Source organism: Argopecten irradians, chromosome 6 (assembly GCF_041381155.1).
Source record: "Argopecten irradians isolate NY chromosome 6, Ai_NY, whole genome shotgun sequence".
NCBI lineage: Eukaryota > Metazoa > Mollusca > Bivalvia > Pectinida > Pectinidae > Argopecten > Argopecten irradians.
Genome location: NC_091139.1, coordinates 1,163,558 through 1,188,566, shown reverse-complemented (window position 1 = coordinate 1,188,566; position 25,009 = coordinate 1,163,558). Strand labels below are relative to the sequence as shown.

At 33.2% G+C, this 25,009-nt stretch overlaps 1 protein-coding gene across 1 annotated transcript in view; it reads left to right on the top strand.

The window, feature by feature from the left end:
* The window catches only part of LOC138326149 (fibropellin-3-like), a 42,894-nt gene extending 19,358 nt beyond the window's left edge, over nucleotides 1-23,536 (top strand). The window contains exons 5-8 of the mRNA XM_069272277.1: nucleotides 7,488-7,647; nucleotides 19,750-19,896; nucleotides 20,061-20,113; nucleotides 23,504-23,536. Of these exons, the coding sequence (XP_069128378.1) occupies nucleotides 7,488-7,647; nucleotides 19,750-19,896; nucleotides 20,061-20,113; nucleotides 23,504-23,536 (393 nt within the window). The remainder of the gene's footprint in view (nucleotides 1-7,487; nucleotides 7,648-19,749; nucleotides 19,897-20,060; nucleotides 20,114-23,503) is intronic.
* Nucleotides 23,537-25,009: the final 1,473 nt, after the last annotated feature.

The following is a 25,009-nucleotide window of genomic DNA, read 5'->3' as shown; positions in this document are numbered from 1 at the left end:
GTAAAACACAGGCATATGTTATAACATTGTATAGACAATTCAGTAAAACATGGCATATGTTATAACATTGTATAGACAATTCAGTAAAACATGGCATATGTAATAACATTGTATAGACAATTCAGTAAAACATGGCATATGTTATAACATTGTATAGACAATTCAGTAAAACATGGCATATGTTATAACATTGTATAGACAATTCAGTAAAACATGGCATATGTTATAACATTGTATAGACAATTCAGTAAAACATGGCATATGTTATAACATTGTATAGACAATTCAGTAAAACATGTCAGCATATGTTATAACATTGTATAGACAATTCAGTAAAACATGGCATATGTTATAACATTGTATAGACAATTCAGTAAAACATGGCATATGTTATAACATTGTATAGACAATTCAGTAAAACATGGCATATGTTATAACATTGTATAGACAATTCAGTAAAACATGGCATATGTAATAACATTGTATAGACAATTCAGTAAAACATGGCATATGTAATAACATTGTATAGACAATTCAGTAAAACATGCATATGTTAATAACATTGTATAGACAATTCAGTAAAACACTGTCAGCATATGTTATAACATTGTATAGACAATTCAGTAAAACATGGCATATGTAATAACATTGTATAGACAATTCAGTAAAACACTGTCAGCATATGTTATAACATTGTATAGACAATTCAGTAAAACATGGCATATGTAATAACATTGTATAGACAATTCAGTAAAACATGGCATATGTTATAACATTGTATAGACAATTCAGTAAAACATGGCATATGTTATAACATTGTATAGACAATTCAGTAAAACATGACATATGTTATAACATTGTATAGACAATTCAGTAAAAACATGGCATATGTTATAACATTGTATAGACAATTCAGTAAAACATGTAGCATATGTTATAACATTGTATAGACAATTCAGTAAAACACTGTCAGCATATGTAATAACATTGTATAGACAATTCAGTAAAACACTGTCAGCATATGTTATAACATTGTATAGACAATTCAGTAAAACATGGCATATGTAATAACATTGTATAGACAATTCAGTAAAACACTGTCAGCATATGTAATAACATTGTATAGACAATTCAGTAAAACACTGGCATATGTTATAACATTGTATAGACAATTCAGTAAAACATGACAGCATATGTTATAACATTGTATAGACAATTCAGTAAAACATGGCATATGTAATAACATTGTATAGACAATTCAGTAAAACATGGCATATGTAATAACATTGTATAGACAATTCAGTAAAACACTGTCAGCATATGTTATAACATTGTATAGACAATTCAGTAAAACATGGCATATGTAATAACATTGTATAGACAATTCAGTAAAACATGGCATATGTAATAACATTGTATAGACAATTCAGTAAAACACTGTCAGCATATGTTATAACATTGTATAGACAATTCAGTAAAACATGTCAGCATATGTTATAACATTGTATAGACAATTCAGTAAAACATGGCATATGTAATAACATTGTATAGACAATTCAGTAAAACATGGCATATGTAATAACATTGTATAGACAATTCAGTAAAACACTGTCAGCATATGTTATAACATTGTATAGACAATTCAGTAAAACATGGCATATGTAATAACATTGTATAGACAATTCAGTAAAACATGGCATATGTAATAACATTGTATAGACAATTCAGTAAAACACTGTCAGCATATGTTATAACATTGTATAGACAATTCAGTAAAACATGGCATATGTAATAACATTGTATAGACAATTCAGTAAAACATGAGCATATGTAAACATTGTATAGACAATTCAGTAAAACATGACATATGTAATAACATTGTATAGACAATCCGTAAAAACACTGTCAGGCATATGTTATAACATTGTATAGACAATTCAGTAAAACATGACATATGTAATAACATTGTATAGACAATTCAGTAAAACATGGCATATGTAATAACATTGTATAGACAATTCAGTAAAACATGGCATATGTTATAACATTGTATAGACAATTCAGTAAAACATGGCATATGTTATAACATTGTATAGACAATTCAGTAAAACATGGCATATGTTATAACATTGTATAGACAATTCAGTAAAACACTGTCAGCATATGTTATAACATTGTATAGACAATTCAGTAAAACATGGCATATGTTATAACATTGTATAGACAATTCAGTAAAACATGGCATATGTTAACATTGTATAGACAATTCAGTAAAACACTGTCAGCATATGTTATAACATTGTATAGACAATTCAGTAAAACATGGCATATGTTATAACATTGTATAGACAATTCAGTAAAACATGGCATATATGTAATAACATTGTATAGACAATTCAGTAAAACATGGCATATGTAATAACATTGTATAGACAATTCAGTAAAACATGGCATATGTTATAACATTGTATAGACAATTCAGTAAAAACATGGCTATGTTAATAACATTGTATAGACAATTCAGTAAAACACTGTCAGCATATGTTATAACATTGTATAGACAATTCAGTAAAACATGGCATATGTAATAACATTGTATAGACAATTCAGTAAAACACTGTCAGCATATGTAATAACATTGTATAGACAATTCAGTAAAACATGGCATATGTATGTAATAACATTGTATAGACAATTCAGTAAAACACTGTCAGCATATGTAATAACATTGTATAGACAATTCAGTAAAACATGGCATATGTTATAACATTGTATAGACAATTCAGTAAAACATGACATATGTAATAACACTGTATAGACAATTCAGTAAAACATGGCATATGTAATAACATTGTATAGACAATATATGTAATAACATTGTATAGACAATTCAGTAAAACATGGCATATGTTATAACATTGTATAGACAATTCAGTAAAACATGGCATATGTTATAACATTGTATAGACAATTCAGTAAAACATGGCATATGTTATAACATTGTATAGACAATTCAGTAAAACATGGCATATGTTATAACATTGTATAGACAATTCAGTAAAACATGGCATATGTTATAACATTGTATAGACAATTCAGTAAAACATGGCATATGTGTTATAACATTGTATAGACAATTCAGTAAAACATGGCATATGTTATAACATTGTATAGACAATTCAGTAAAACATGGCATATGTTATAACATTGTATAGACAATTCAGTAAAACATGGCATATGTTATAACATTGTATAGACAATTCAGTAAAACATGGCATATGTTATAACATTGTATAGACAATTCAGTAAAACATGGCATATGTTATAACATTGTATAGACAATTCAGTAAAACATGGCTATGTTATAACATTGATAAAAACACTGTCAGCATATGTTATAACATTGTATAGACAATTCAGTAAAACATGGCATATGTTATAACATTGTATAGACAATTCAGTAAAACATGTCAGCATATGTATATAACATTGTATAGACAATTCAGTAAAACATGGCATATGTAATAACATTGTATAGACATTCAGTAAAACAATCAGTATAGACAATTCAGTAAAACATGGCATATGTTATAACATTGTATAGACAATTCAGTAAAACATGGCATATGTTATAACATTGTATAGACAATTCAGTAAAACATGGCATATGTTATAACATTGTATAGACAATTCAGTAAAACATGGCATATGTTATAACATTGTATAGACAATTCAGTAAAACATGGCATATGTTATAACATTGTATAGACAATTCAGTAAAACACTGTCAGCATATGTTATAACATTGTATAGACAATTCAGTAAAACATGGCATATGTTATAACATTGTATAGACAATTCAGTAAAACATGGCATATGTAATAACATTGTATAGACAATTCAGTAAAACACTGTCAGCATATGTTATAACATTGTATAGACGATTCAGTAAAACATGACATATGTAATAACATTGTATAGACAATTCAGTAAAACATGGCATATGTTATAACATTGTATAGACAATTCAGTAAAACATGGCATATGTAATAACATTGTATAGACAATTCAGTAAAACACTGTCAGCATATGTTATAACATTGTATAGACAATTCAGTAAAACATGCATATGTAATAACATTGTATAGACAATTCAGTAAAACATGGCATATGTAATAACATTGTATAGACAATTCAGTAAAACATGGCATATGTTATAACATTGTATAGACAATTCAGTAAAACATGTAGCATATGTATAACATTGTATAGACAATTCAGTAAAACATGGCATATGTAATAACATTGTATAGACAATTCAGTAAAACATGGCATATGTTGTATAACATTGTATAGACAATTCAGTAAAACACTGTCAGCATATGTTATAACATTGTATAGACAATTCAGTAAAACATGGCATATGTAATAACATTGTATAGACAAATTCAGTAAAACACTGGCATATGTAATAACATTGTATAGACAATTCAGTAAAACATGGCATATGTAATAACATTGTATAGACAATTCAGTAAAACACTGTCAGCATATGTTATAACATTGTATAGACAATTCAGTAAAACATGGCATATGTATATAACATTGTATAGACAATTCAGTAAAACATGGCATATGTTATAACATTGTATAGACAATTCAGTAAAACATGGCATATGTTATAATTGTATATAGTAAAACATTGTATAGACAATTCAGTAAAACATGGCATATGTTATAACATTGTATAGACAATTCAGTAAAACATGACATATGTTATAACATTGTATAGACAATTCAGTAAAACATGGCATATGTAATAACACTGTATAGACAATTCAGTAAAACATGGCATATGTAATAACATTGTATAGACAATTCAGTAAAACACTGTCAGCATATGTTATAACATTGTATAGACAATTCAGTAAAACATGGCATATGTAATAACATTGTATAGACAATTCAGTAAAACATGATATATGTAATAACATTGTATAGACAATTCAGTAAAACATGGCATATGTAATAACATTGTATAGACAATTCAGTAAAACACTGTCAGCATATGTAATAACATTGTATAGACAATTCAGTAAAACACTGTCAGCATATGTTATAACATTGTATAGACAATTCAGTAAAACATGGCATATGTAATAACATTGTATAGACAATTCAGTAAAACACTGTCAGCATATGTTATAACATTGTATAGACAATTCAGTAAAACACTGTCAGCATATGTTATAACATTGTATAGACAATTCAGTAAAACATGGCATATGTAATAACATTGTATAGACAATTCAGTAAAACATGGCATATGTAATAACATTGTATAGACAATTCAGTAAAACATGGCATATGTTATAACATTGTATAGACAATTCAGTAAAACATGGCATATGTTATAACATTGTATAGACAATTCAGTAAAACACTGTCAGCATATGTTATAACATTGTATAGACAATTCAGTAAAACATGGCATATGTTATAACATTGTATAGACAATTCAGTAAAACATGGCATATGTAATAACATTGTATAGACAATTCAGTAAAACATGGCATATGTTATAACATTGTATAGACGATTCAGTAAAACACAGCATATGTTATAACATTGTATAGACAATTCAGTAAAACATGGCATATGTTATAACATTGTATAGACAATTCAGTAAAACATGGCATATGTTATAACATTGTATAGACAATTCAGTAAAACATGGCATATGTTATAATTGTATAGACAATTCAGTAAAACATGGCATATGTTATAACATTGTATAGACAATTCAGTAAAACATGGCATATGTTATAACATTGTATAGACAATTCAGTAAAACATGGCATATGTAATAACATTGTATAGACAATTCAGTAAAACATGACATATGTAATAACATTGTATAGACAATTCAGTAAAACATGACATATGTAATAACATTGTATAGACAATTCAGTAAAACATGGCATATGTAATAACATTGTATAGACAATTCAGTAAAACATGGCATATGTTATAACATTGTATAGACAATTCAGTAAAACATGTATATGTTAATAACATTGTATAGACAATTCAGTAAAACATGGCATATGTTATAACATTGTATAGACAATTCAGTAAAACATGGCATATGTAATAACATTGTATAGACAATTCAGTAAAACATGGCATATGTAATAACATTGTATAGACAATTCAGTAAAACACTGTCAGCATATGTTATAACATTGTATAGACAATTCAGTAAAACATGGCATATGTAATAACATTGTATAGACAATTCAGTAAAACACTGACATATGTAATAACATTGTATAGACAATTCAGTAAAACATGGCATATGTTATAACATTGTATAGACAATTCAGTAAAACATGGCATATGTTATAACATTGTATAGACAATTCAGTAAAACATGGCATATGTTATAACATTGTATAGACAATTCAGTAAAACATGGCATATGTTATAACATTGTATAGACAATTCAGTAAAACATGGCATATGTTATAACATTGTATAGACAATTCAGTAAAACATGGCATATGTTATAACATTGTATAGACAATTCAGTAAAACACTGTCAGCATATGTTATAACATTGTATAGACAATTCAGTAAAACATGGCATATGTAATAACATTGTATAGACAATTCAGTAAAACATGGCATATGTAATAACATTGTATAGACAATTCAGTAAAACATGGCATATGTTATAACATTGTATAGACAATTCAGTAAAACATGGCATATGTTATAACATTGTATAGACAATTCAGTAAAACACTGTCAGCATATGTTATAACATTGTATAGACAATTCAGTAAAACATGACATATGTAATAACATTGTATAGACAATTCAGTAAAACACAGCATATGTTATAACATTGTATAGACAATTCAGTAAAACACTGTCAGCATATGTAATAACATTGTATAGACAATTCAGTAAAACACAGTTAATATAATGAATATATAGGGACTAACAAAATCACTTTGTTATGATCATAGTTCATTATATACTTATAACAGACATTTTTTGGAACATTGACAGTTATTGAAAATTACTACTTTATAACCACAAATTTGTTGATAGCATGTTCATTAGATACATGTTTAAGTGTATAACAAACACATCACAGGAACCTTGCCGAGGATGTTATAGTCATGAATTCATTGTTAGAATGTTCATTATAAGCAATTATTGTATGTCATTTGTTTGAGAAACAGCAGATTTAAGTAGAAGCTGTGGACTTGTTTGTTGAAGGATAAAGAGGGAGTTATCAGTTGAAGCGGAAGCTTTAGATTGATAAATGAGTTGTTTATGAAAGGAGCATGTAGGTTAGAAAAAGATTGTGTGTTACATGTATATATTTACTGTAGCTATAGATGGAGCTGTAGAATGAAAGAGAATACAATAAAATATTTCTTTTACTTTCATAAACAATGTCTAATTCCTTACAGGCTACCACATCAGGGTTTGTCTGTAGATGTGCTGATGGGTTTGTAGGCCGACAATGTGAACAGGACATAGACGAGTGTGCCAGTCACCCTTGTCAGAGTGGAGGAACATGTGTCGACAGACCTGGGTCTTTTAGCTGTCTGTGTCCTGTAGGGTACACAGGTGTGTGAACAAAGATCAATAAAATCTGGTCATTAAGTTGTCAATGTCCTGTTGAATGAATATATAATATTATGAACATATATCTTTAATGAAAAATTATAAGAATGGGATATGATTGTCAGCTCACATTAAAGATTGTCATTTCACGCTAAAAATTGTCATCTCACGTGTCAGCTCACGTTAAAGATTGTCATCTCATGTTGAAGATTGTCATCTCATGTTAAAGATTGTCATCTCATGTTAAAGATTGTCATCTCACGCGTCATCTCATGTAAAAGATTGTCATCTCATGTTGAAGATTGTCATCTCATGTTCAAGATTATCATCTCATGTTAAAAATTGTCATCTCATGTTGAAGATTGTCATCTCATGTTAAAGATTGTCATCTCACACTAAAGATTGTCATCTCACGTGTCATCTCATGTTCAAGATTGTCATTTCATGTTAAAGATTGTCATCTCATGTTCAAGATTGTCATCTCATGTTAAAGATTGTCATCTCACACTAAAGATTGTCATCTCATGTGTCATCTCATGTTGAAGATTGTCATCTAATGTTAAAGATTGTCATCTCATGTTGAAGATTGTCATCTCATGTTCAAGATTGTCATCTCACGCTAAAGATTGTCATCTCATGTTAAAGATTGTCATCTCACGTGTCATCTCCTGTTAAAGTTTGTATCTGACGTTAAAGATTGTCATCTGACGCTAAAGATTGTCATCTCTCGTGTCATCTCATGTTAAAGATTTTCATCGCACGTGTCATCTCATGTAAAAGATTGTCATCTCACGTATCATCTCATGTTAAAGATTGTCATCTCACGATAAAGATTGTCATCTCACGTGTCATCTCATGTGAAAGATTGTCATCTCATGTTCAAGATTGTCATCTCATGTTAAAAATTGTCATTTCATGTTGAAGATTGTCATCTCATGTTAAAGATTGTCATCTCACACTAAAGATTGTCATCTCACGTGTCAGCTCATGTTAAAGATTATCATCTCATGTTAAAGATTGTCATCTCATGTTAAAGATTGTAATCTCACGTGTCATCTCATGTAAAAGATTGTCATCTCATGTTCAAGATTATCATCTCATGTTAAAAATTGTCATCTCATGTTGAAGATTGTCATCTCATGTTAAAGATTGTCATCTCACACTAAAGATTGTCATCTCACGTGTCATCTCATGTAAAAGATTGTCATTCCATGTTGAAGATTGTCATCTCATGTTGAAGATTGTCATCTCATGTTTAAGATTGTCATCTCATGTTGAAGATTGTCATCTCATGTTAAAGATTGTCATCTCACACTAAAGATTGTCATCTCATGTTAAAGATTGTCATCTCATGTGTCATCTCATGTTGAAGATTGTCATCTCATGTTGAAGATTGTCATCTCATGTTGAAGATTGTCATCTCATGTTGAAGATTGTCATCTAATGTTAAAGATTGTCATCTCATGTTGAATATTGTCATCTCATGTTCAAGATTGTCATCTCACGCTAAAGATTGTCATCTCATGTTAAAGATTGTCATCTCACGTGTCATCTCATGTTAAAGATTGTCATCTCACGTTAAATATTGTCATCTCACGCTAAAGATTGTCATCTCTCGTGTCATCTCATGTTAAAGATTGTCATCGCACGTGTCATCTCATGTAAAAGATTGTCATCTCACGTGTTATCTCATGTTAAAGATTGTCATCTCACGTTAAAGATTGTCATCTCACGCTAACGATTGTCATCTCTCGTGTCATCTCATGTTTAAGATTGTCATCTCACGTTTCATCTCACGTTCAAGATTGTCATGTCATATAAAAAATTGTCATCTCATGTTAAAGATTGTCATAACTCGTGTCATCTCACGTTAAAGATTATCATCGCTCGTGTCATCTCCTGTAAAAATTGTCATCTCACGTGTCATCTCATATTAAAGATTGTCATCTCACGATAAAGATTGTCATCTCACGTGTCATCTCATGTTACAGATTGTCATCTCACGTTAAAGATTGTCATGTCATGTTAAAGATTGTCATAACACGTGTCATCTCATGTAAAAGATTGTCATCTCATGTTCAAGATCGTCTTCTCACGTTAAAAAATTGTCATCTTACGCTAAAGATTGTCATCTCTCGTGTCATCTCATGTTAAAGATTGTCATCTCTCGTTTCATCTCATGTTAAAGATTATCATCTCACGTTTCATTTCATGTTCAAGATTGTCATCTCAAGTTAAAGATTGTCATCTCATATTAAAAATTGTCATCTCATGTTAAAGATTGTCATAACACGTGTCATCTCATGTTAAAGATTGTCATCGCACGTGTCATCTCATGTAAAAGATTGTCATCTCATGGGTCATCTCATGTTCAAGATTGTCATCTCAAGTTTAAGATTGTCATTTCATGTTAAACATTGTCATCTCACGTGTCATCTCATGTTAAAGATTGTCATCTCACGTTTAAAGATTGTCATGTCATGTTAAAAATTGTCATCTCATGTTAAAGATTGTCATAATACGTGTCATCTCATGTTAAAGATTATCATCTCACGTGTCATCTCATGTAAAAGATTGTCATCTCACGTGTTATCTCATGTAAAAGATTGTCATCTCACGTGTTCATCTCATGTAAAAGATTGTCATCTCATGTTCAAGATTGTCATCTCATGTTAAAGATTGTCATCTCACACTAAAGATTGTCATCCCATGTGTCTTCTCATGTTGAAGATTGTCATCTCATGTTGAAGATTGTCATCTCACACTAAAGATTGTCATACCATGTGTCTTCTCATGTTGAAGATTGTCATCTCATGTTGAAGATTGTCATCTCATGTTGAAGATTGTCATCTCATGTTGAAGATTGTCATCTCATGTTAAAGATTGTCATCTCATGTTAAAGATTGTCATCTCATGTTGAAGATTGTCATCTCATGTGTCATCTCATGTTGAAGATTGTCATCTCATGTTGAAGATTGTCATCTCATGTTAAAGATTGTCATCTCATGTTAAAGATTGTCATCTCATGTTAAAGATTGTCATAACACGTGTCATCTCATGTAAAAGATTGTCATCTCATGTTCAAGATTGTCTTCTCATGTTGAAGATTGTCATCTCATGTTAAAGATTGTCATCTCATGTTGAAGATTGTCATCTCATGTTAAAGATTGTCATCTCACACTAAAGATTGTCATCTCATGTGTCATCTCATGTTGAAGATTGTCATCTCATGTTGAAGATTGTCATCTCATGTTAAAGATTGTCATCTCATGTTGAAGATTGTCATCTCATGTTCAAGATTGTCATCTCATGTTAAAGATTGTCATCTCACACTAAAGATTGTCATCTCATGTGTCATCTCATGTTGAAGATTGTCATCTCATGTTGAAGATTGTCATCTCATGTTAAAGATTGTCATCTCATGTTGAAGATTGTCATCTCATGTTAAAGATTGTCATCTCACGTTAAAGATGTTGTCATCTCATGTTAAAAATTGTCATCTCATGTTGAAGATTGTCATCTCATGTTCAAGATTGTCATCTTACGCTAAAGATTGTCATCTCATGTTAAAGATTGTCATCTCACGTGTCATCTCCATGTCAAAGTTTGTATCTGAGGTTAAAGAATTGTCATCTGACGCTAAAGATTGTCATCTCTCGTGTCATCTCATGTTAAAGATTTTTCATCGCACGTGTCATCTCATGTAAAAGATTGTCATCTCACGTATCATCTCATGTTAAAGATTGTCATCTCACGCTAAAGATTGTCATCTCACGTGTCATCTCATGTGAAAGATTGTCATCTCATGTTCAAGATTGTCATCTCATGTTAAAAATTGTCATCATTTCATGTTGAAGATTGTCATCTCATGTTAAAAGATTGTCATCTCACACTTAAGATTGTCATCTCACGTGTCAGCTCATGTTAAAGATTATATCATCTCATGTTAAAGATTGTCATCTCATGTTAAAGATTGTCATCTCACGTGTCATCTCATGTAAAAGATTGTCATCTCACGTTAAAGATTGTCATCTCATGTTCAAAGATTATCATCTCATGTTAAAAATTGTCATCTCATGTTGAAGATTGTCATCTCATGTTTGATAAAAGTTTGTCATCTCAACACTTAAAGATTGTCATCTCACTTCAAGATTAACATCTCATGTTAAAGATTGTCATTCCATGTTAGAAGATTGTCATCTCATGTTGAAGATTGTCATCTCATGTTTAAGATTGTCATCTCATGTTCATCTAAAGATTGTCATCTCCATGTTAAGATTGTCATCTCACACTAAAGATTGTCATCTCATGTTGAAGATTGTCATCTCATGTTGAAGATTGTCATCTCATGTTAAAGATTGTCATCTCATGTTGAAGATTGTCATCTCATGTTAAAGATTGTCATCTCACACTAAAGATTGTCATCTCATGTGTCATCTCATGTTGAAGATTGTCATCTCATGTTGAAGATTGTCATCTCATGTTAAAGATTGTCATCTCATGTTGAAGATTGTCATCTCATGTTCAAGATTGTCATCTCATGTTAAAGATTGTCATCTCATGTCTTAAGATTGTCATCTCATGTTAAAGATTGTCATCTCATGTTCAAGATTGTCATCTCAAGTTTAAGATTGTCATCTCATGTTAAAGATTGTCATCTCACGTGTCATCTCATGTTAAAGATTGTCATCTCACGTTAAAGATTGTCATGTCATGTTAAAGATTGTCATCTCATGTTAAAGATTGTCATCTCACATGTCATCTCATGTAAAAGATTGTCATCTCATGTTAAAGATTGTCATCTCACGTGTCATCTCATGTTAAAGATTGTCATCTCACGTTAAATATTGTCATCTCACGCTAAAGATTGTCATCTCACGTGTCATCTCATGTTAAAGATTGTCATCTTGAAGTTGTCATCTCATGTTCAAGATTGTCTTCTCACTGTTAAAAAATTGTCATCTCATGTTAAAGATTGTCATCTCATGTTTGAAGATTGTCATCTCATGTTGAAGATTGTCATCTAATTTTCTAAAGATTGTCATCTCAATGTTGAAGATTGTCATCTCATCGTGTCATCTCATCTAAAGATTGTTCATCACATGTTAAAGATTGTCATCTCACGTGTCATCTCATGTTACAGATTGTCATCTCACGTTAAAGATTGTCATGTCATGTTAAAGATTGTCATAACACGTGTCATCTCCATGTTAAAGTTTCATCGCACGTACCATCTCACTGTTAAAGATTGTCATCTCACGAGTAAAAAGATTGTCATCTCTCGTATGTCATGTCGTATAAGATTGTCATCTCACGTGTCATCTCATGTTAAAGATTGTCATCTCACGTAAAAAATGTCATCTCATGTTAAAGATTGTCATCTCATCACGTTGAAGATTGTCATCTCATGTTAAAGATTGTCATCTCACGCTAAAGATTGTCATCTCACGTTAAAGATTGTCATCTCACGTTAAAGTTGTCATCTCATGTTAAAGATTGTCATCTCACGTGTCATCTCATGTTAAAGATTGTCATCTCATGTTTAAAATATTGTCATCTCACATGTAAAAGATTGTCAATCTCACGTGTCCATCTCATGTTAACGATTGGTCATCTCACGTAAAAAAATTGAGTCATCTCATGTGTAAAGATTGTCATCTCATGTTGAAACGATTGTCATCTCTCGTGTCATCTCATGTTTAAGATTGTCATCTCATGTTAAAGATTGTCATCTCATGTTAAAGATTGTCATCTCATGTTAAAGATTGTCATCTCACGTGTCATCTCATGTTAAAGATTGTCATCTCACTTGTCTCAACAGATTGGTCATCACACTTAAAAGATTGTCATCTCATGTTAAAGATTGTCATCTCACGTGTCATCTCATGTTAAAGATTGTCATCTCAAGTTTAAGATTGTCATTTCATGTTAAACATTGTCATCTCACGTGTCATCTCATGTTAAAGCTTGTCATCTCACGTTAAAGATTGTCATGTCATGTTAAAAATTGTCATCTCATGTTAAAGATTGTCATCTCATGTTAAAGATTGTCATCTCATGTTAAAAATTGTCATCTCATGTTAAAGATTGTCATATCATGCTAAAGATTGTCATCTCACGCTAAAGATTGTCATCTCAAGTTAAAGATTGTCCATCTCATGTTAAAGATTGTCATCTCACTTGTCTCTAAAGATTGTCATCTCACGTGTTGTCATCTGTCATGTTGAAAGATTGTCATCTCATGTTGAAGATTGTCATCTCATGTTATAAGAGTGTCATCCTCACGTGTCATCTCATGTTAAAGATTGTCATCTCATGTTAAAGATCATCCACATGTTAAAGATTGTCATCTCATGTTTAAGTCTCATCTCATGTTGAAGATTGTCATCTCATGTGAAAGATTGTCATCTCATGTATAAAGATTGTCATCTCCATGTTAAAGATTGTCATCTCATGTTCCTTCAATGTTTTGTAGATTGTCATCTCATGTTAAAGATTGTCATCTCACACTAAAGATTGTCATCCCATGTGTCATCTCATGTTGAAGATTGTCATCTCATGTTGAAGATTGTCATCTCATGTTGAAGATTGTCATCTCATGTTAAAGATTGTCATCTCATGTTAAAGATTGTCATCTCATGTTAAAGATTGTCATCTCATGTTAAAGATTGTCATAACACGTGTCATCTCATGTAAAAGATTGTCATCTCATGTTCAAGATTGTCTTCTCACATTAAAAAATTATCATCTTACGCTAAAGATTGTCATCTCATGTTAAAGATTGTCATCTCATGTTGAAGATTGTCATCTCATGTTAAAGATTGTCATCTCACACTAAAGATTGTCATCTCATGTGTTGTCATCTCATGTTGAAGATTGTCATCTCATGTTGAAGATTGTCATCTCATGTTAAAGATTGTCATCTCATGTTGAAGATTGTCATCTCATGTTCAAGATTGTCATCTCATGTTCAAGATTGTCATCTCATGTTAAAAATTGTCATCTCATGTTGAAGATTGTCATCTCATGTTAAAGATTGTCATCTCACACTAAAGATTGTCATCTCACGTGTCATCTCATGTTAAAGATTGTCATCTCATGTTAAAGATTGTCATCTCATGTTAAAGATTGTAATCTCACGTGTCATCTCATGTAAAAGATTGTCATCTCATGTTGAAGATTGTCATCTCATGTTCAAGATTATCATCTCATGTTAAAAATTGTCATCTCATGTTGAAGATTGTCATCTCATGTTAAAGATTGTCATCTCACACTAAAGATTGTCATCTCACGTGTCATCTCTCATGTTAAAGATTGTCATCTCATTTTCAAAAGATTGTCATCTCTCATGTTAATGTTAAAAGATTGTCATCGCACGTGTCATCGCACGTGTCATCTCATGTAAAAGATTGTCATCTCACGTGTCATCTCATGTTAAAGATTGTCATCTCACGTTAAAGATTGTCATCTCACGTTGAAAAATTGTTATCTTACGCTAAAAATTGTCATTTCATGTTAAAGATTGTTATCTCATGTTAAAGATTGTCATCTCACACTAAAAGATTGCCATCTATCTTGTCATCTCATGTGTAAAGATTGTCATCGCACGATGTCATCTCATGTAAAGGATTGTCATCTCACGTAAAGTTGTCATCTCATGTTAAAGATTGTCATTCGTCACATGTCTTCTCATGTAAAAGATTGTCATCTCACGTTAAAGATTTGTCATCACGTTGAAAAAATGTCATCTTTACGCTAAAAGATTGTCATCTCATGTTAAGATTGTCATCCTCATGTTAAAGATTGTCATCTCACGCTGTGTAAAGATTGTCTCTTTGTCGTCTCATGTTAAAGATTGTCATCATGTTAAATGTCATCTCATGTTAAAGATTGTCATCTCATCATGTTAAAGATTGTCATCGCATCACGATTAAGATTGTCATCTCAACGTTAAAGATTGTCATTCTCATTTAAAGATTGTCATATCTCACGTGTCATCTCATGTTAAAGATTGTCATCTCACCGTTAAAGATTGTCATCTCATGTTAAAATTGATTGTCATCTCATGTTAAAGATTTGTCATCTCACGTTAAAGATTGTATCTCAAGTTAAAGTCATTTCATGTTAAAATGATTGTCATCACACGTGTCATCTCATGTAAAAGATTGTCATCGCACGTGTCATCTCATGTTAAAGATTGTTTTATCTCATGTTAAAGATTGTCATCTCATTTTAAAGATGGTTCTTCTCACGTTATAAGTTGTTCATCTCATGTTAAAAATTGTATTGTCATCTCATGTAAAAGATTGTCATCGCATCTCATGTTAAAGATTGTCATCTACGTGTCATCTCATGTTCAAGTAAAAGATTGTCATCTCAACGTTAAATATGTCATCTCATCTCATGTTAATGTTTGTCTATCTTACGTGTCATCTCATGTTAAAGATTGTCATCTTCATCATCGTTCACATGTTAAAGCTTGTCATCTCACGTGTCATATCCATGTTAAAAGATTGTCATCGCACATGTCATCTCATGTAAAAGATTGTCATCTCACGTGTCATCTCATGTTAAAGATTGTCATCTCACGTTAAAGATTGTCATCTTACGCTAAAGATTGTAATCTCTCGTGTCATCTCATGTTAAAGATTGTCATCGCACGTGTCATCTCATGTAAAAGATTGTCATCTCACGTGTCATCTCATGTTAAAGATTGTCATCTCACGCTAAAGATTGTAATCTCACGTGTCATGTCATGTTAAAGACTGTCATCGCACGCTGAAGATTGTCATTTCACGCTTAAGATTGTAATCTCTCGTGTCATCTCATGTTCAAGATTGTCATCTCACGTTTCATCTCATGTTTCAAAGAATTGTCATCTCACGTTAAAAGATTGTCATCTCATGTTAAAAGATTGTCATCTCATGTTAAAGATTGTCATATCACGTGTCATATCATGTAAAAGATTGTCATCTCATGTTCAAGATTGTCATCTCACCATAAAACAGCTGTCATCTTACGCTAAAGTTTGTATCTCATGGTTAAATATTGTCATCTCACGTGTCATATCATGTTAAAAGTTTTGTTAAAGATTGTATTCAGGTTAAAGATTGTCATCTCATCTGATCTAAAGATTGTCATCTCTCGTGTCATCTCATATTAAAGATTGTCATCGCACGTGTCATCTCATCTCATGTAAAAAGATTGTCATCTCACGTTTCATTCATCTCATGTTAAAGATTGTCCTCTCATGTTTAAGATTGTCATCTAACACTAAAGATGGTCATCAACACGTGTCATCTCACGTTAAAGATTGTCATATCATGTTAAAGATTGTCATCTCATGTTAAAAATTGTCATCTCATGTTAAAAGATTGTCATATCATGCTAAAGATTGTCATCTCACGCTAAAGATTGTCATCTCAAGTTAAAGATTGTCATCTCATGTTCAGTTAAAGATTGTCATCTCATGTAAAAGATTGTCATCTCACGTGTCATCTCATGTAAAAGATTGTCATCTCACGTTAAAGATTGTTTCATCTCTGTCATGTTAAAGATTGTCATCTCTCATTTTAAGATTGTCATCTCGCACTAAAAGATTGTAATCTCATACCTGTCTTGTCATGATAAAGATTGTCATCTCACGCTGAAGATTGTCTTCTCATATGCATCTCATGTTAAAAATTGTTATCTCATGTTAAAGATTGTCATCTCACGTTAAGGATTGTCATCTCATGCTGAAGATTGTCATATCACGCTAAAGATTGTCGTCATCTAACGTGTCATCTCATGTTAAAGATTGTCATCTCACGTGTCATTGTCATGTTAAAGATTGTCATCTCACGTTAAAGATTTTCATCTTACGCTAAAGATTGTAATCTCTCGTGTCATCTCATGTTAAAGATTGTCATCGCACGTGTCATCTCATGTAAAAGACTGTCAGTTCACGTGTCATCTTATGTTAAAGATTGTCATCTCACGCTAAAGATTGTAATCTCACGTGTCATGTCATGTTAAAGATTGTTATCTCACGCTGAAGATTGTCATTACACGCTTAAGATTGTAATCTTTCGTGTCATCTCATGTAAAAGATTGTCATCTCACGTTTCATCTCATGTTAAAGATTGTCCTCTCATGTTTAAGATTGTCATCTAACACTAAAGATGGTCATAACACGTGTCATCTCACGTTAAAGATTGTCATATCATGTTAAAGATTGTCATCTCATGTTTAAGATTGTCATCTCATGTTAAAGATTGTCATCTCACGTTTCATCTCATGTTAAAGATTGTCCTCTCATGTTTAAGATTGTCATCTAACACTAAAGATGGTCATAACACGTGTCATCTCACGTTAAAGATTGTCATATCATGTTAAAGATTGTCATCTCATGTTAAAAATTGTCATCTCAAGTTAAAGATTGTCATATCATGTAAAAGATTGTCATCTCACGTGTCATCTCATGTAAAAGATTGTCATCTCACGTTAAAGATTTTCATCTCATTTTAAAGAATGTCATCTCACACTAAAGATTGTAATCTCACGTGTCTTGTCATGTTAAAGATTGTCATCTCACGCGGAAGATTGTCATCTCATATGCATCTCATGTTAAAGATGGTCATTTCATGTTAAAGATTGTCATTTCATGTTAAAGATTGTCATCTCACTCTAAAGATTGTCATCTCATGTTAAATATTGTCATCTTATGCTGAAGATTGTCATCTCACGCTAAAGATTGTCATCTCACGCTAAAGATTGTCATCTAACGCTAAAGATTGTCATTTCATGTTAAAGATTGTCATCTCACTCTAAAGATTGTCATCTCATGTTAAATATTGTCATCTCATGCTGAAGATTGTCATCTCACGCTAAAGATTGTCATCTCATGTTAAATATTGTCATCTCATGCTGAAGATTGTCATCTCACGCTAAAGATTGTCATCTAACGCTAAAGATTGTCATCTCACGTGTCATCTCATGTTAAAGATTGTCATCTCATGTTAAAGATTATCATCTCATGTTTACGATTGTCATTTCATGTTAAAGATTGTCATCTCATGTTTACGATTGTCATTTCATGTTAAAGATTGTCACCTCATGCAAAAGATTGTCATCTCACGTATCATCTCATATTATGAACATATATCTTTGATTAAAAGAATGGGATATGAATGTCATCTCACATTAAAGATTGTCATCTCGCATTAAAGATTGTCATCTCATGTTAAAGATTGTCATTTCATGTTAAAGATTGTCATCTAATGTGTCATCTCATGTTAAAGATTGTCACATGTGCTGTTGGAAACACTAAAGCCTTTTTAGGGTTGACCTATTGTCATCATCCACAGTCCGTCGTCGTGCGCCGTACATAAACTTTTCATTCAAACAACTTCTGAATAACGGAAAGGCCCAGGGTACTGATATTTTGCCTGTATCATGCTGGGGTGAAGGGCTTCCAAGTTGTTCAATTCAATGACTTTGACCTTCATTCAAGGTCACAGGGGTCAAAAAGGTTTTAATCTTTAAACAAATTCTTCTCAAGAAGCAGAAGGCCCATGCCAGGGTACTGATAGTCAGCCTGTAGTATGCTGGGATAAAGGGTTACCAAGTTTGTTCAAATGAATGACCTTCACCTTCATTCAAGGTCACTGTTGTCAAATATGCTACAATCTTTAAACAACTTCTTAATAACTAAGAGGCCTAGAGACCTTATATTAGGCCTGTGACATGCTTGGACCAGTGGCTAGTTGGTTCAAATGAATGACATTGACCTTCATTTAATGTCACAGAGGTCAAATAGGCTTAAATCTTTTAAGGACTTCTTGTTAATAAACAAGAGGCTTATGGACTGGATATTTGATTTGTATCATGGTGGGGATCAAGGGACCTTCTTCATTGTCTAATTCATCAAATATATCAGAACCTGAACTTCTTCTAATAAGAGGTCTTTTGCATTGCCTTAATTGTTTGCCACTACTATATTTTTTGAGGTGTTGTTTTGTGCCAATAGTCAGAGGACCGTTAAGGCCTATGGGCCTCTTGTTAATCAAATGAATACATGCTTTCCATTATTTCAGTTTCTTTATCATGTTGATTTTCTTACAGGAACTACTTGTGAGACCGACATAGATGAGTGTTGGTCGGAGCCTTGCCTGTCTGGTGGAAGCTGTGTGGATCAGATCGGAGGTTATAGATGTATTTGTCCCCCAGATAGGGCTGGTGTGACCTGTGAAAGGGAACAACTCTGTACAGGTAAGTCTGTACTAGTTACTATTTATAGCTGTGTTACCTGTGTGTCTGAACTAGTTACTATTTATAACTGTGTTACCTGGAGTAAGTACTAGTTACTATTTATAGCTGTGTTACCTGTGAGTCTGTACTAGTTACTATTTATATCTGTGTTACCTGTAATACAGATGTTGGTACCTATTTAGTGGAGGATCACAGGTGTATCTCTCCCCCAGATAGGGTCAGTGTTACCTGTGAGTCTGTACTAGTTACTATTTATAACTGTATTACCTGTGGGTCTGTACTAGTTGCTATTTATAACTGTGTTACCTGTAATATAAATATGGGTACCTATTTAGTGGGAGATCACAGGTGTATCTGTCCCCCAGATAGAGTCAGTGTTACCTGTGAGTCTGTATTAGTTACTATTTATAACTGTGTTACCTGTAATATAGATGTGGGTACCTATTATGTGAGAGATCACAGGTTCACCTGTCCCCAAGATAGGAACATTGTTACCTGTGAGTCTGTACTAGTTACTATTTATAACTCTGTTACCTGTAATAAAGATATGGGTACCTATTTAGTGGGAGATCACAGGTGTATCTGTCTCCCAGATAGAGCCAGTGTTACTTGTGAGTCTGTATTAGTTACTATTTATAACTGTGTTACATGTGAGTCTGTACTAGTTAGTATTTATAACTGTGTTACCTGTTATATAGATGTGGGTACCTATTTAGTGGAGGATCACAGGTGTATCTAACCCCCAGATAAAGCCAGTGTTACCTGTGAGTCTGTACTAGTTACTATTTATAACTGTGTTACATGTGAGTCTGTACTAGTTAGTATTTATAACTGTGTTACCTGTAATATAGATATGGGTACCTATTTAGTCGGAGATCACAGGTGTATCTGTCCGCCAGATAGGGTCGGTGTTACCTGTGAGTCTGTACTAGTTACTATTAATAACTGTGTTACCTGTGAGTCTGTACTAGTTACTATTTATAACTGTGTTACCTGTAATGTAGATGTGGGTACCTATTTAGTGGGAGATCACAGGTGTATCTGTCTCCCAGATAGGGTCAGTGTTACTGGCTGTGAGTCTGTACTAGTTACTATTTATAACTGTGTTACCTGTAATATAGATGTGGGTACCTATTTAGTGGGAGATCACAGGTGTATCTGTCCCCCAGATAGGGTCAGTGTTACCTGGAGTCAGTACTAGTTACTATTTATAACTGAGTTACCTGTAATATAGATGTGGGTACCTATTTAGTGGGAGATCACAGGTGTATCTGTCTCCCAGATAGTGTCAGTGTTACCTGGAGTCAGTACTAGTTACTATTTATAACTGAGTTACCTGTAATATAGATGTGGGTACCTATTTAGTGGGAGATCACAGGTGTATCAGTCCTCTGCCAGTTGTACTGTCAGTGTTACTGGCTGTGAGTCATGTACTAGTTACTATTTATAACTGTGTTACCTGTAATATAGATGTGGGTACCTATTTAGTGGGAGATCACAGGTGTATCTGTCCCCCAGATAGGGTCAGTGTTACCTGGAGTCAGTACTAGTTTACTATTTATAACTGAGTTACCTGTAATATAGATGTGGGATTTACCTATTTAGTGGGAGATCACAGGTGTATCTGTCCCCCAGATAGGGTCAGTGTTACCTGTGAGTCTGTACTAGTTACTATTTATAACTGTGTTACCTGTAATATAGATGTGGGTACCTATTTAGTGGGAGATCACAGGTGTATCTGTCCCCCAGATAGGGTCAGTGTTACCTGTGAGTCTGTACTAGTTACTATTTATAACTGTGTTACCTGTGAGTCTGTACTAGTTACTATTTATAACTGTGTTACCTGTAATATAGATGTGGGTACCTATTTAGTGGAGGATCACAGGTGTATCTGTCCCCCAGATAGGGTCAGTGTTACCTGTGAGTCTGTATTAGTTACTATTTATAACTGTGTTACCTGTGAGTCTGTACTAGTTACTATTTATAACTGTGTTACCTGTAATATAGATATGGGTACCTATTTAGTGGGAGATCACAGGTGTATCTGTCCCCCAGATAGAGTCAGTGTTACCTGTGAGTCTGTACTAGTTACTATTTATAACTGTGTTACCTGTAATATAGATGTGGTTTACTATTTAGTGGATAGCGATACATCTGTGTATCAGCCCCACTGTCCCCCAACCCCCGATAGAGTCAGTGTTACCTGTGAGTCTGTACTAGTTACTATTTATACATGTATCTGTGTTACCTGTAATATAGATGTGGGTACCTATTTAGTGGAGGATCACAGGTGTATCTGTCCCCCAGATAGGGCCAGTGTTACCTGTGAGTCTGTACTAGTTACTATTTATAACTGTGTTACCTGTGAGTCTGTACTAGTTACTATTTATAACTGTGTTACCTGTAATATAGATGTTGGTACCTATTATGTGGGAGATCACAGGTGTATCTGTCCCCCAGATAGGGTCAGTGTTACCTGTGAGTCTGAACTAGTTACTATTTATAGCTGTGTTACCTGTAATATAGATATGGGTACCTATTTAGTTGGAGATCACAGGTGTATCTGTTTGCCAGATAGAGCCAGTGTTACCTGTGAGTCTGTACTAGTTACTATTTATAAATGTGTTACCTGTGAGTCTGTACTAGTTACTATTTATAAATGTGTTACCTGTGAGTATGTACTAGTTACTATTTATAAATGTGTTACCTGTAATATAGATGTGGGTACCTATTTAGTGGGAGATCACAGGTGTATCTGTCCCCCAGATAGGGTCAGTGTTACCTGGAGTCAGTACTAGTTACTATTTATAACTGAGTTACCTGTAATATAGATGTGGGTACCTATTTAGTGGGAGATCACAGGTGTATCTGTCTCCCAGATAGTGTCAGTGTTACCTGGAGTCAGTACTAGTTACTATTTATAACTGAGTTACCTGTAATATAGATGTGGGTACCTATTTAGTGGGAGATCACAGGTGTATCTATCCCCCAGATAGGGTCAGTGTTACTGGCTGTGAGTCTGTACTAGTTACTATTTATAACTGTGTTACCTGTGAGTCTGTACTAGTTACTATTTTTAACTGTGTTACCTGTAATATAGATGTGGGTACCTATTTAGTGGGAGATCACAGGTGTATCTGTCCCCCAGATAGTGTCAGTGTTACCTGTGAGTCTGTATTAGTTACTATTTATAACTGTGTTACCTGTGAGTCTGTACTAGTTACTATTTATAACTGTGTTACCTGTAATATAGATATGGGTACCTCTTTAGTGAGAGATCACAGGTGTACCTGTCCCCCAGATAGAGTCAGTGTTACCTGTGAGTCTGTATTAGTTACTATTTATAACTGTGTTACCTGTGAGTCTGTACTAGTTACTATTTATAACTGTGTTACCTGTAATATAGATGTGGGTACCTATTTAGTGGAGGATCACATGTGTATCTGTCCCCAAGATAGAGCCAGTGTTTCCTTTGAGTCTGTACTAGTTACTATTTATAACTGTATTACCTGTGAGTCTGTACTAGCTGCTATTTATAACTGTGTTACCTGTAATATAGATGTTGGTACCTATTATGTGTGAGATCACATGTGTATCTGTCCCCCAGATAGAGCCGTTGTTACGTGTGAGTCTGAACTAGTTACTATTTATAGCTGTGTTACCTGTAATATAGATATGGGTACCTATTTAGTTGGAGATCACAGGTGTATCTGTTTGCCAGATAGAGCCAGTGTTACCTGTGAGTCTGTACTAGTTACTATTTATAAATGTGTTACCTGTGAGTCTGTACTAGTTACTATTTATAAATGTGTTACCTGTGAGTCTGTACTAGTTACTATTTATAAATATGTTACCTGTAATATAGATGTTGGTACCTATTTAGTGGAGGATCACAGGTGTATCTGTCCCCCAGATAGAGCCAGTGTTACCTGTGAGTCTGTACTAGTTACTATTTATAACTGTGTTACCTGTGAGTCTGTACTAGTTACTATTTATAAATGTGTTACCTGTGAGTCTGTACTAGTTACTATTTATAAATGTGTTACCTGTGAGTCTGAGTCTGTACTAGTTACTATTTATAACTGTGTTACCTGTGAGTCTGTACTAGTTACTATTTATAACTGTGTTACCTGTAATATAGATGTTGGTACCTATTATGTGGGAGATCACAGGTGAATCTGTCCCCCAGATAGGGTCAGTGTTACCTGTGAGTCTGTACTAGTTACTATTTATAGCTGTGTTACCTGTAATATAGATGTGGGTACCTATTTAGTGGGAGATCACAGGTGTATCTGTCCCCCAGATAGGGTCAGTGTTACCTGTGAGTCTGTACTAGTTACTATTTATAACTGTGTTACCTGTGAGTCTGTACTAGTTACTATTTATAACTGTGTTACCTGTAATATAGATGTTGGTACCTATTATGTGGGAGATCACAGGTGTATCTGTCCCCCAGATAGGGTCAGTGTTACCTGTGAGTCTGTACTAGTTACTATTTATAACTGTGTTACCTGTGAGTCTGTACTATTTACTATTTATAACTTTGGTACCTGTAATATAGATGTTGGTACCTATTATGTGGGGAGATCACAGGTGAATCTGTCCCCCAGATAGAGGCGGGTGTACCTCTGAGTCTGTACTAGTTACTATTTACAGCTGTGTTATCTGTAATATAGATGTGGGTACCTGTGGATAACTGTGTTACCTATTTAGTGGATAGATGTGGGTACCTATTTAGTGGAGGATCACAGGTGAATCTATCCCCCAGATAGGGCCAGTGTTACCTGTGAGTCTGTACTACATGTAGTTACTATTTATAACTGTGTTACCTGTAATATAGATGTGGGTACCTATTTAGTGGGAGATCACAGGTGTAATCTGTCTCCCAGATAGAGCCAGTGTTACCTGGAGTCAGTATTAGTTACTATTTATACCTGTGTTACCTGTGAGTCTGTACTAGTTACTATTTATATCTGTGTTACCTGTGGGTTTGTACTAGTTACCTTTTATAACTGTGTTACCTGTAATATAGATATGGGTACAAATTTGGTGGAAGATCACAGGTGTATCTATCCCCCAGATAGGGTCAGTGTTACTGGCTGTGAGTCTGTAC